Source organism: Cavia porcellus, unplaced genomic scaffold (assembly GCF_034190915.1).
Source record: "Cavia porcellus strain 051 isolate PalLab524CR breed Dunkin Hartley unplaced genomic scaffold, mCavPor4.1 scaffold_17, whole genome shotgun sequence".
Taxonomy (NCBI): Eukaryota; Metazoa; Chordata; class Mammalia; order Rodentia; family Caviidae; genus Cavia; species Cavia porcellus.
The window spans coordinates 3,819,527-3,831,895 of record NW_026947500.1 but is presented as its reverse complement, the minus strand read 5'-3'; the positions used below and the strand labels follow the sequence as shown (position 1 = coordinate 3,831,895).

The window sequence follows — 12,369 nt, the reverse complement described above, 5'->3', positions numbered from 1 at the left end:
CCTGGCAAGCATGAGGTCATAAGATCCATCCCCACTACCACCAAAAAAAAAAAAAAAAATTAACAACTAAATTTCACCACAAGAGCTATTTAATGGTTTAGATGATGACAGCCAAGACTGCAGAGAAGCAGGATATTAGGCCTGTAGGCTGTGAGTGTGCAATGGTGGGGTTTCTATCCAGGCTCCAGCACAAACCAGCCATGCACTTGAAAGTGCACCTTAACCTCTGTTCCTGATATTGTTCATGTGTGCAAGGAAGGAAGGGTTGTGTCCACATCAAGGTGCATTCAGTAAGTTCACAAGTAGACAGTATCGTTTTATTGCTTGCAAGAGCAGTTTTGTTTTATAAATAGTGCTTCCTAAGGTCCAAGTTAGGGGATCAAAAAGAAGATGTTTGTAATATTAAAAGAGAAATGCTTATAAAATGTATTCCTGTCAGTGAATAGTCACTAAATATAGTTACTTTTATTTTCATCACACTGTTCCAATGGCTTCTTAGCAGGCCCGAGTAAACCATTTAGGTTGCTTCCAGGAACCCTAGTTAGTCTTACACACTGCTCTAAGCGGAAGATTTCTGAAGAACTGTGAAAAGCATGCCGTGAATAGTGATGATAGACTCTTTGTAGTCCAAGTCTCATGCCCAGGACATTTTTCCTTTCAACTGATTGAGACCCTGGTGTATCTATTTTTGCTTCTAATAATGCTACTCTAATGTTGACTTCTGCCTAGATTCCACAACTGGTGGCTGTAAAATCCCAGGGACCTGCCTTGACCGCTTCCCAGTCATTGCATGAGCAGCCCACGAAAGGCCTGTCTGGGTTTCAGGAGGCTCTGAACGTGACCCCTCACCGTGTTGAGATGCCACGCCAGAACTCAGATCCCACCTCTGAAAACCCTCCTCTTCCCACTCGCATTGAGAAGTTTGACAGAAGCTCTTGGTTACGACAGGAAGAAGACATTCCACCAAAGGTAATGTCACTATTACTGGTGTGTTTGTGTCATCACCAGCACCATCATCATCACCATCATTTCATTATTATCAATACTATTGCCAGCCTTCATAGCAGCAAAGAATGGAATAATGCCAGTGGATCATTTCTTCTCCTTAGCTTGATATTCCCAGGCTAAGAGCTAGAATATCATTTGTTGTTTCTGAACTTCCTTTTTTCCCTTGAAAGAGCAGAGACTGAGGTAGTTTGATTGACTTTTAAGTATATGTCCCGTGTTTCACAATTAGAACTCTCAGTGGAAGCATCCTAGACTATTTTCACATTCATACTAAAAAACAAAATAATGGATATTTTCTTTGGTGATTGAATCTACATCTAGACAAGTTGAAAACTTTCAGATAAAAAGACAAAGGTTTATTGATTCCTATTGTTTAACCTTATAAAGTGAAACTGGATTTCATGGATTCAATAGGTGCTATTACTCCTAGATGGCTTCATTTAAGGAATGCTCCTTTTGGAAATTTTAAGGAAAAATCCTTTCAGAGCTTATTCAATTCCATCCTCATTTAACTACTAAAAATAAAATTTCAGGGCAAAAAATCCAGGCTTATCACTGAATAAAACAATAGTGAGGTTTTTTGTTTTGTTTTGTTTTGTGTTTTCAAAAAAACAGGAGATTAACATTGGTTAATTTATTGCAAATTTTTATCTTCAAAGTAGTTACTCAGATTACAAGATATAGGCATGAAAACTGTTCTTTTTGATGAACTAACAGAGATTAGTAGTATAGTTATCTATTTTGTATGTGTATATATATATATATGTATATGTATGAATACACACACACACACACAATCTTTTCCCATCTTTCTTTTCTCCAGTTTTCTCTTGATTCCAGTTCTTTCGTTTTGGGCAGTTTTTTTACCTTTCACTTTCACAATATCTACTGTACATTTTGGATCTTAATTACTCTTTCAATTCTTTATACTAGGAAGACAATAAGATATTTACACAGGTGAGACTGATTTATTTCACTTATGAGTATGGGCTCAAGTTCCATCCATTTACCTACAAAAGCTTCAAGTTTATTCTTCTTTATAGCTGAGTAATACTCCCTTCTATAAAAATACTACATAATTTTTATCTGTTCTGCAGTTGATGGGTATTTGGGTTGTTTCCCAAATACCCAAAAGATTTAGCTATTACAAATTGTGCTGCTACAAACAAGGGTGAACATATATCACTGTGGTGTGATGTTTCCAATTCATCTGGGAAAATACCCAGAAGGGGAATTGCTGAATCGAATGGGACTTCCAAGCCTAGTTTTTTGAGGACTCTCTGCACTGATTTCCACAGTGGCTGCATCAGTCTATACTCCCACCTGCAGTGAAGAAGTGTTCCTTTTTTCCTACAACCCCATCAGCATCTGTTATTGTTCGATTTCTTGATGATTGCCATTCTTTCTGGAGTGAGACAAACTCTCAGCATTGTTTTAAGTTCATCTCTCAAATGACAGTCCTGAGTTTTGAGGGTTTTTTTCTTTTGTTTTCATATACCAAGCTATTACTCTTTGCTAGGTACGTTCTGGAGTGTGGCTATGCATTGGTGACAAGTAAGCTGGATATTTTTCAAAACACTGAACGCATTTTTCTTCCTGGCTTAGGAATCCTCTTTCTCCAGAGTTCAGCATCAGGACCAGTGACAAATTAATGTCCAACAGTTTCCAAGAAATAATATCATTATTAATTCCACAAAATAATAATAGTTTCTACTTAGTGATTTAGATATATTTTTTGTCCTCTCAAAGGGATATCACACTATGACTTCCATTATTTTGAACATGAACATAGCTGATAATGGCTTTTTTTTGTTGATGTCCTCCTTTTGTGGAAGCAGAATTATTATCAGGAAAGGTTTCTTAGGGCCAAACTTCAGTGTGGAAAATAAGGTAGACTCTGGAGCTCTCAGAAACTGAAAGAGGAAACTATTAGTTCATTCTAAAAACGTACACGCATGCATTTAAAACACACATGGTGCATTTGTGTGCTGGGAAGGAACTTTTGGTCAGTTCAAAGATTCATCTTTTAATAATTCATTACACTCTTCTCTACAAATGCATTTACAAAAGAAACAGCAAAAATAGCAATAGCAATCTTTAATTTAAACAGATGATAATATTAATCTGACCTTCTATTTCACTTCACTAACTCATTTTTATGTTGAAATAAATTATAACTTCTGGGGATATAGTTCAGTAGCACAGCTCCTGCCTGGTAAGCATGAGGTCATGAGTTTAATTCCTGGTACCAAATAACAATAATAATAAATTTTCCAAACAAAGAACATCAGTTTGCATTGAAAGTAACTTTCTGTACTAGAATTCATATATAATTCTTTTAAATAATATACTTATTTGTGCACTTGTAGTATTTGATTTTATTTTTTAAAAGTGTCTGTAGTATTTTAAAAAGAATTCTTGAACTCAACCTTAGGCTTTTCCCAGCGGAGCTAATAATACACTTTCTAACTGCACCCTGCAGTCCTAATGATACTCACTTGGGAGTTTTGAAGATCCTGCCACTATTTCCAGTATTAGTGTTATTTTGTAATGGATTTGCCAATTGACTTTCTGGGGTTTGGGGATTTTAATTAGTGTTTGCAAGTTGACTAGCAATATGCAGGTCCTATTGTAGTATGTTCTCTAAGCTCACTGATTTGTTACTGAATGTCCCAAGGTCTAGCCTGATATCTCAGTTTCTTGTCAGATTTTATAGTTTTTTTAGTTATGATGGGAGCTTAAAGAGGAAAATTGGCTTTATTGCAGTGGCTTTGATTTGATGCAACTTCCGATGAGGTAATACCCCAAAGGTTTCTGATATCTACCACTCTTGCTCCACATAAAGAGACATTAATTTCTTACATGTTAGCAAAAGAAAATTATTAGTCCATATTTAAATTTAAGACATAAAATGACCTTGATTGGTTGTTGAGTGTGGCCCATTGCCTTCTGCCATTAGACTCATTTGGTTTTGTTTAGGGAATTTAATATTTCTGTGAGGACTGAAAGATAATTCTTTCCTATTTCAAGTTATCTTTGTAACTTCATCAAATCTTGTGAAAGCAGTAAGTTTTCTGGACAGTAGCCTCTGAAAACTCTTTTATGGAAAATATTTCTGAATTCTGTTTTTCCTCCAGGTGCCTCAAAGAACTACTTCCATATCCCCAGCATTAGCCAGAAAGAATTCACCTGGAAACGGCAGTGCTTTGGGACCCAGACTAGGATCCCAACCCATCAGAGCAAGGTAAGGAAGAAGGAAGGGTCCCACTCATTATTCTCATTATGCTTTCCTAAAGTGTCTGTGTTTTGAGTTCGCTTCAAAAGCACGTTGAGTTGCGACTAGACTGTAAGTTTTCATGTGCTTTAACACTGTTAGAAACCAGCCCACATTGTACACTGAATGAATAGATGAATGAATGAGGCCATCCAGAAGGCCAGTCAGGTGTACTTTACCTGACAGTTTCAAAACCTGGGATAAAACGCAAACATAAATCCGGTTACAATACCTCAAACCATTTACTTCAGACACTGTTTGATTGAATCAGTAGAACAAAATAGAGTGTTTGGGAATGATTTTTATCAGGTCAAAATATGTTCCCTGGGAATGCCTGAGACAGTGAAAACCACTGCCAGGGGAATGGTGACCAACTTCAGAGCTTCTGAAGCCTGCCTAGTCCAGAAAAACCAGCTCTAGTGAGAACATCATCTCCTCCTCAGCATCATGCAGGATCTCTGGAGTGCAGGCCGGCTCCCACCGTTGCTGTGTGTTCTCCTCCCCAGGTCGTCCATCACCAGTGTGGATTTTTAAGGATGGGAAGTTGCATTCACTTCCATTGGTTGTTGTAGAAGTCCCGAGAGAAGCCAGAAAGCAAACCTCTTTACAGCATCTGAGCTGATTTGATGTGGTAACAGATGCTGTTTGCTGTTGTTGCTGTTACCGCTCATCAAGCTCCCCTCAGATCCTTCACAATGACTACAGTCCTTTTAGGATCCCCTACAATAGCAAATGGCCTCTGCTTCAGCTATAAAAAGAACGAGCTTGGGCAAGCTGGGTTTTTTTTTTTTTTCCTTCATTGTGTTCAGTGTAAGAAAAAGAACAGAGGGAGAAGGCGAGGGACAGGGAGGGAGAGAGGGAGAAGAGAGGAGGGACTGTGGACTGTGTGTATATGTACAGGAAGCTTATGATTACTTGTGTATATCTTTAAAATATGAAATGCTTTTGTTGTTAACACTTTAATTTTCCTCTCCACTTGAAAAGCCTCAGGAAGGGGTCACTCCATGTAAAAGACAGAACTCGGGCCAGGGATTCAGCTCAGCGGTACAAGCACCTGCCTTGCAAGTGTGCGGGGTCGTGAGTTCGATCCTGGTACCAAAAAAAAAAAAAAGAACTATACTAAGAACATGAATCACTTTAGAGCAGAGATGTTAGCCCATTCTGAGTGGAATTACACTGAATGAACCATGTTTTCCTGCAACTTGTCAGATTTGTGCTGGCCTGGTGTTGCGAGGCAGCACTAGGAACACTGGGAGTACTGTGGCCCGAGAGCCGGAGGAGTGTGAGCACTGAGTCCTCGGCTGAACTTGAACAGTCCTTCTTCCCGGAAGTGATAAATCCCCAGTTATCAGCACTTCGTGCTCTTTTGAACCCTGCCCTCGGGGCTCCGTCCATTATTAGATCAGTTTCTTAGAATTGTGGTTTAGATCAAGCATTATCTCAAGCTTTACATCACACATTATTTCAACTTTAAGTATTCTTCCTCTTGTCAACCAAGAAGAAAGAATTACTATTATGTAGTCAAATAAAAAGCAGCTTTCTATTTCTTCTGAAGTGCTACTTTAGTAACATTAGAGCTTAATTTAATTGGCACTTGATGATCAGTAGCAAACCCAAACTTTTCCCTTTGGACCATTTAAATACCATACTTTGTGAGAGAAGTAGGAAGAGCTAAGAGAATAATTTACAGTGAAAAAAGATGGGGAGTAGGGGGCACCCCCATTTCTATAAGTGGGACAGTCCTAGAGAGCATCCCAGCTTCTTGCTAAAATGTCTCCATGTGACCAACATTTAAAGTACAAAGAAAAAAAATTGAGGAAAACTCTGCAGCTCCAGATTGTGTTACATTTATAAAAGGTTTCAAGTTCAAGTTCAAGTCACCATATAGAAATAGCTTCTGTTCACCTTTGCTACGTAGTAAACTGGCCAAAACTTTGAAACAATAGCAGTTCATTTTTTCTCACATGTTTATGGATTGGCCAGGAAGTTTTCCTGGTCTCTGCCCCGCTCAGTCATGTAGCTACAGTGAGCTCCTACGGTGTCAGCTGTCCCTCTTAATGCACAGGATCTTCTCTCCCTGCTTCTTTGTCCCTTTATTACAGAACAGCATTTCAAGAAAGAAATTTCCAGTACACAGAGTGCTTATAGCCTTCATTTATTTGTACTGTCTCAGTTGCCCCCCACACCAGTGGCCACTCCAACTCTCTTGGCCTATCCCTGAGTCATGAAAGGAACCACACAGGGAAGTGGCCATCCAGAGATGTAACTGGCAAGAGCCATTGCTATGACAGCCTCTCTGCCTTCTGTGGGTCCTAGTGAAGTCTTCATAGTTCTTTGTGTACCATTTGGCAGATAATCATACATCCGTTAAAAACAAAAGCCTTCATAATGCTTCTAACCTACACTTCGTATACTTTGTCAATGTCCCTTTCTTTTCTTCCTGGTCTTTCTTTGAAGTGATTCTCAAGGGAAATTAGAAAATAAAAGTTAGCATAGATTTCAAGAAAAATTGCAGCACTAACACGGACAGATTCAGGGTGTTTTGTTAGTTTAATTCATTTGCTAAGTTCATGTAATATATATTAAAACCTTCTATCTCCATGACTGCAAACACTGACTCCAGCTAAAAAGAAAGATTTGTGCTTATATTGCTTGATCAGTTTTCATGCCCATATCTTGTAATTTGAGCAATTACTTTGAAGGTAACAATACTGAATATACTAACCACTGTTACTCTTCTATAATCTTGTTTTGAAATTTTGTACCATTGTCTTAATTGGTGTTTTTCTTTAAAATTTAAAGAAGAAAAAGAAAAAGAAATTAACCAAGCTGCCAAATGTGACATTCCATAAATGGTGAAACCTAGGGTGAGAACTCTGGTAGCCTTACCCGAGCCTACACTCTTCAGTGTTATCTGCTAATCAGGTAGCTGACATTGCTGTCTCATTTCCCAAGGGAAGAGGTCCCTTGACTTGGTAATGAACACAGCACCATTTTGCTTCTTCCTTTCTCATCCTGTGGTTTATGAATCCAGTGACAGCTCCTCCTGATCGGAAGGACCCTTTTGCTGTGATACTAAGTTTTAAAGGTTGCTGGTCATGGGACGTATTTATATCTCAAACACCCAGTCGAGCTGGAACTAGGTGTCATCACATGCTTTGTAGCATTCCATTTCAGATGGCGAAAGTCTGGGTAGTAACACAGAAGCATGGCCTCATTCAGCTATTCCTGCCCTCGATCAGTGAGCACTTCCCACCTGCTGGTGGACTCCCAAATTACATATTCTGTCAGGGTGAGCACTTGAGTTTAAACATTTGATTTGATCATTTAAAAATATTGTTTTTAACATCCCAGGTACTCTAATATTTAACTTTGATTCATGTGTCCTTTTATAGCAAATTAAAATTTGATGAAACAAGTACATTCAGAATACTAAAAGATTTAAATAAAGCTAGAAAAACCCAGGCAAAATCCAATAACTGCTTAATTTTTAAAAGTAATTCTCTGTACCATCCCCAACCTGTCTTCTTATGACTTGCTTTTTCTCATTGGCTATGTCATCAAAGAACAAAATAAAATGAATTTTGGCAGCCAGCCAGTTAATTAAAGACTTGGCCCAAGTACTTGGGCACAAATTCACTTTGTAATCCTCATTTTCTGTTTTGACTTTCTGTATGATTCAAGTGGATGGAGTAATTACCACTTTTTTACTTTACTATGTGTTTTATAGACCAAATAGTATGGTCTGCAGGATGACAGATATTTGAATTAAAAGTTATCATATAAAGAAATCTATTTAGATGTTTTCAAGTTTTGCGTCTTTGGATCTTAGTAGATTCTGTTAATACATGAATAAGGAATATTTACAATTTAATAGAATTCTTTTGAATTTAGATCTTTCTAACAGCATTTATCTCAGACACGTTGGCCCCAAGGTCTGACCATATATACATAATAAGAAAGAGAAAAATGTGAACAGTATAACAATTTCTCAAATTGCTCATGTTTTACTAAAAAAGAAAAAAGTAAGGTAGAAAGGCTGTGTAAAGTTTTCCCTATTTTATGTATGGTTACATAGGAACTAAATACTTCTTTAGTCTCCAGCAGTAAAAATAGCAGCCTATTAAGATCGGCACCCAGGCTGGTGAGCTCCAGTGGGGAGGATGTGTGCTAATGAGGCCCAGGTCAGGGACTTAATGCCTCTGGGATCCAATTAGCTTCACACAGAAGGAGGCCCATCAGGTGCATACTGTTTCCGTCAAGTTCTGCTAATACTTGTACTGCTCTTTGATGCCAGGACACGCTGGCCCAGGATGTCATCATCTGACATGGCAGTAGCCTCCTAGCTGGTCTACCTGCCTCTTTCCCGTCTAGTTTGGGCATAAGCTTACTGTGGCAGGTATACATTCTCTGCCAAGTGTGAATGGCTGGTGCTGTACACCCTGACCTTTTCTTCAGCTCACTCCATTCTCCCACTGATTGCTAAGACAGATTTGGTATTCTAGTCTGTGGGTGTCCTTTCTACATCCATGTACATCGGGACAACCCCAGCCTCTGTCTTTGCTCAGGCCACTTCCAGCCTTCCTGCATACTGCTCCAGAGGCCCCTGGGTCCTTTGTCCTTCTTAACACCAGCCTTGACCCTCCAGTTTGCACAAACATGTGAAATTCTTTTTGGGGGAACTGAAGATGTCAGAAACAGAGGAAGCTGATGCTGGGTTCGGCTTTTTGTCTCACCAACTGGATAGTAATAGATTTTCAGGTGTCAGTGAATTATCCCTGCCAGCACTACGTAAATCTAATAGACAAAAGAAACAGGGTCTGTTAGTAGTAAATTCAAAAGAAAGCGGTCTGTAGAAGCTTTAAGAATGCTACATTTTTAGAAACAACACGATAAAAACCTCAGCTGCCTCTCAGCACCATTGTTTAGATGTCTCCTCTTCTGCTATAGCTCCCCTCCAGCCCAGAAAGGCCCTGCTTCATGCTTCCATATGCAGGCAAAGCTTGAATGAAATGGGATCTGTGTGCTTGGCTAATCTTGCAAAGGGCACAGCCTGCATCATTTTCATATCTCAAATGCCTAGTGTAAGACAACCGAGTAAGGGAATAAATAATGCTATTTGTAGAGGAGGAGTAAAGATAGGACAAAGAATCTTCCAAATCTTTTAAAAGGTAGGAGCTACTAGCCTGCTAATAAACTAATTTATTCTTGAATTAACATTTAGTAGTAATGATTCAAAAACACATCCCTTTGGTAGCTAAGAGTATAGACTTCCTGCAAGAAAATTATTTTAAAAAAATAAAAACTACTAGATACATAAGCAAAGGGTTTAATTTAGCAGTTCACAGGGAAGGGATTATAAATGTGGGTAAACATCATTCTACCTCATTACCAAATTTTAAATGACATTAAATGAGTAAGATAAAATTTGTCAAATTGCTCCTAACAAAATCTGATAAGAATTTAGAGACAGACCATCACAGTAAAACGTGGTGACACTTTCAGATGCCCATTCACACGTGCATACATGCATATCCAAACTCATGCCTTTTCACCCAAGACTTTTAATTCTAGGAAGCGGACATGATTGAGCATTGGTGAGTGGATAGATGAAGATTTCAGTGTTATCTGTCACAGCACTATATGGGAGAACTTTAATATTTAGTGGTAGAGCAATAGTTAGGCCAGTAAGTCTATATAGTACATTACAATGCAGCCATTACTGCTTTCAGAAGTACAAGACAGTGCTCACAGTGTGGTGTTGGAAAGGGTTGGGTGAGTAATAAGCAAAACTGAATGCATCATATGCTTCCATAGATTCAAAGGAAAAAAAGGCCAGTAGATAATTTACCAAACAGTAAAATGTAATTGAATATCTTCTGATTTGAAGATTATGTACGTTACTTTCTTATTTTTACCTTTCAATATGTTTCAAGTTTCTTAAAGTGATCCCAGGGAGCCAGGCATGGTAGGTCATGCCCATAATCCTAACACTCAAAAAGGCTGAGGCAGGAGGATTACCATGAGTTGGAAGCCAACCTGTGCTATAGTGAGTTCAGAGGCAGCTTGAACTATACAGTGAGACCCTGTCTCAAACAAACAAATAAACAAAAAAATTATCACAGGGAAAAAGCATTTAAAGAAAGTCCCCTTTTAAAATTTATCATTTCAGAATTAGTGTTTTTAGTGTTTTCACTCAAGCATTGTTTCAGGTGTTCATTTCCTGCAAATCCAGAACCTTGCAAAGAACACAAATGGAATTTCTGTATTACGTGATAGTTCTGTTTTTAAGGTTTTTTTTTTTTTAAGGAATCTCCATACTTAATATACATCTCCACCAGCAGTGTAGGAAGATTTCCTTTTCTTCACATATGTTAGCACTTGTTATCCTTCATCTTTCTGATAATAATAGACTTCTAACAGTTGCAAGGTGATAATTCAATATGGTTTTATTTTTCATTTCTCTGGTGATTAATGAGTTGAACATTTTTACATATACTTGTTACGTATATTTGTGTATCTACTTTTTGAGAAATGTCTGTTCAGGTCCTTGCCCTCATTTTTGAGTCTTCTTGTCTTCTTGCTATTGTATTGCTTGATTTCATTAAATATTGTGGATATCAATACATTCTGAGATGGTGGCTTGAAAAATCAGCAAGACTTTAATGAGTGTGCTGTGCCACCCACACAGCAACCCTGATCTCCGGAGAACAGAGCCCGTCTTGGAGAGCCCCTTGCAGAGGACCAGCAGTGGCAGCTCCTCCAGCTCCAGCACCCCCAGCTCCCAGCCCAGTTCCCAAGGGGGCTCTCAGCCTGGCTCACAGGCAGGATCCAGCGAACGGACCAGAGTTCGAGGTAAATCTTGCTGTTACCTTTCCCTGGCAGCGTCACCGGGGAGGAAAACATGAACAGGGAGAAAGAGCTACTTCCTGACCATAGTGAGGCTACACAGGGTAGCAGCCTCTTAGCTGCTTTCAACCTCATCTCCTAAAGAGACTGGGTCACATACAGATGACATCAGTGTGGACAAAATCCTTTCTAATCTCAGACACTAGTGTTTTCCAGAGAGATCATCAAAAGTATTCTTATTTGAAAGCATAAGTAACAATCTCCTGAATTTCCGTTTCCAATTGATTGCTTGTTTAAAAACAATCAACAGGAACAGGAAATTGTGCTAAAGAATTTCCTGTTCCTAGTGTGCCAGTCATCTCTTTCAGTATTCTGAGCACAGTTCATGATTTATAGGTGTTTCTCATTCATGAAATTGGATGAAAATTAACACAGTATAAATATACCTGAGGAAAGAATAAAATCTTTGACTTAAAAAATACATTTGATGCTTTAATCAGATAGATAAAAATTAGCCTCTTCAAAAGTTTGTCTCAAATCATTCATTGTTTAGTTTTCATTAATGGGGAAACCCATGAAATCCATTCATATTATACAGGCAATTATGTACAGCAATACGTAGTTTTTAGCTACAACCACTATGAAAATCAATACAGAGATTTCTCAAAAAAAAAAAATAAATAAAAGAAACTCCCTTCAGTCCAGCTATTCTCTTTCTAGGTGTCTCCCTGAAAGAGTTAACATCATACTATAGTGATACATGCCTACAAGCACAATTCGTAGGAGCTAAATCTTGGCCTATATGCCCATCGTTTAGTCAAATGACTAAAGAAAACGTGGCGTTTATACTGAATACAGTACTGTCTGCTATAAATAAGGATAAATTTGAGTCATTTGTAGGAAAGTGGATGCACCTTGAAATCATAATGTTAGTGAAATAAGTTAGATACACAAGCTTAAATACCATATGGTTTCTCTTACATGAGAAACCCACAGTGTAAATATCTTAAAGAGAAAATTCAAAGATAGAAAAAAGAAAACAGAGAGCTAGACCTTCTGCAAGCAGGAAGGATAGAGGAAAGAAGAGGAGGAGAAGGGAAAAGGATATAAAAGGGAATTAAGGAGTATAATGCACATGTGTCAATCACCCACAAAGAAAGTGGTCATTACATTGCCAGCCTTTACTAATAAAATTTTATTCCTTCTGAATCACCTTCTTCAGAAGATAATTTTGCTTC

At 38.3% G+C, this 12,369-nt stretch overlaps 1 protein-coding gene across 10 annotated transcripts in view; it reads left to right on the top strand.

Annotated features, from left to right (window-relative positions):
- Positions 1-12,369, top strand: part of Tnik (TRAF2 and NCK interacting kinase) — a 375,608-nt gene that overhangs the window by 313,019 nt on the left and 50,220 nt on the right. For all 10 annotated transcript variants that reach the window (XM_013145513.3, XM_063227156.1, XM_013145516.3 and 7 more), the window contains 3 exons: positions 730-969; positions 4,146-4,252; positions 10,974-11,137. In XM_013145513.3, the coding sequence (XP_013000967.1) occupies positions 730-969; positions 4,146-4,252; positions 10,974-11,137 (511 nt within the window). The remainder of the gene's footprint in view (positions 1-729; positions 970-4,145; positions 4,253-10,973; positions 11,138-12,369) is intronic.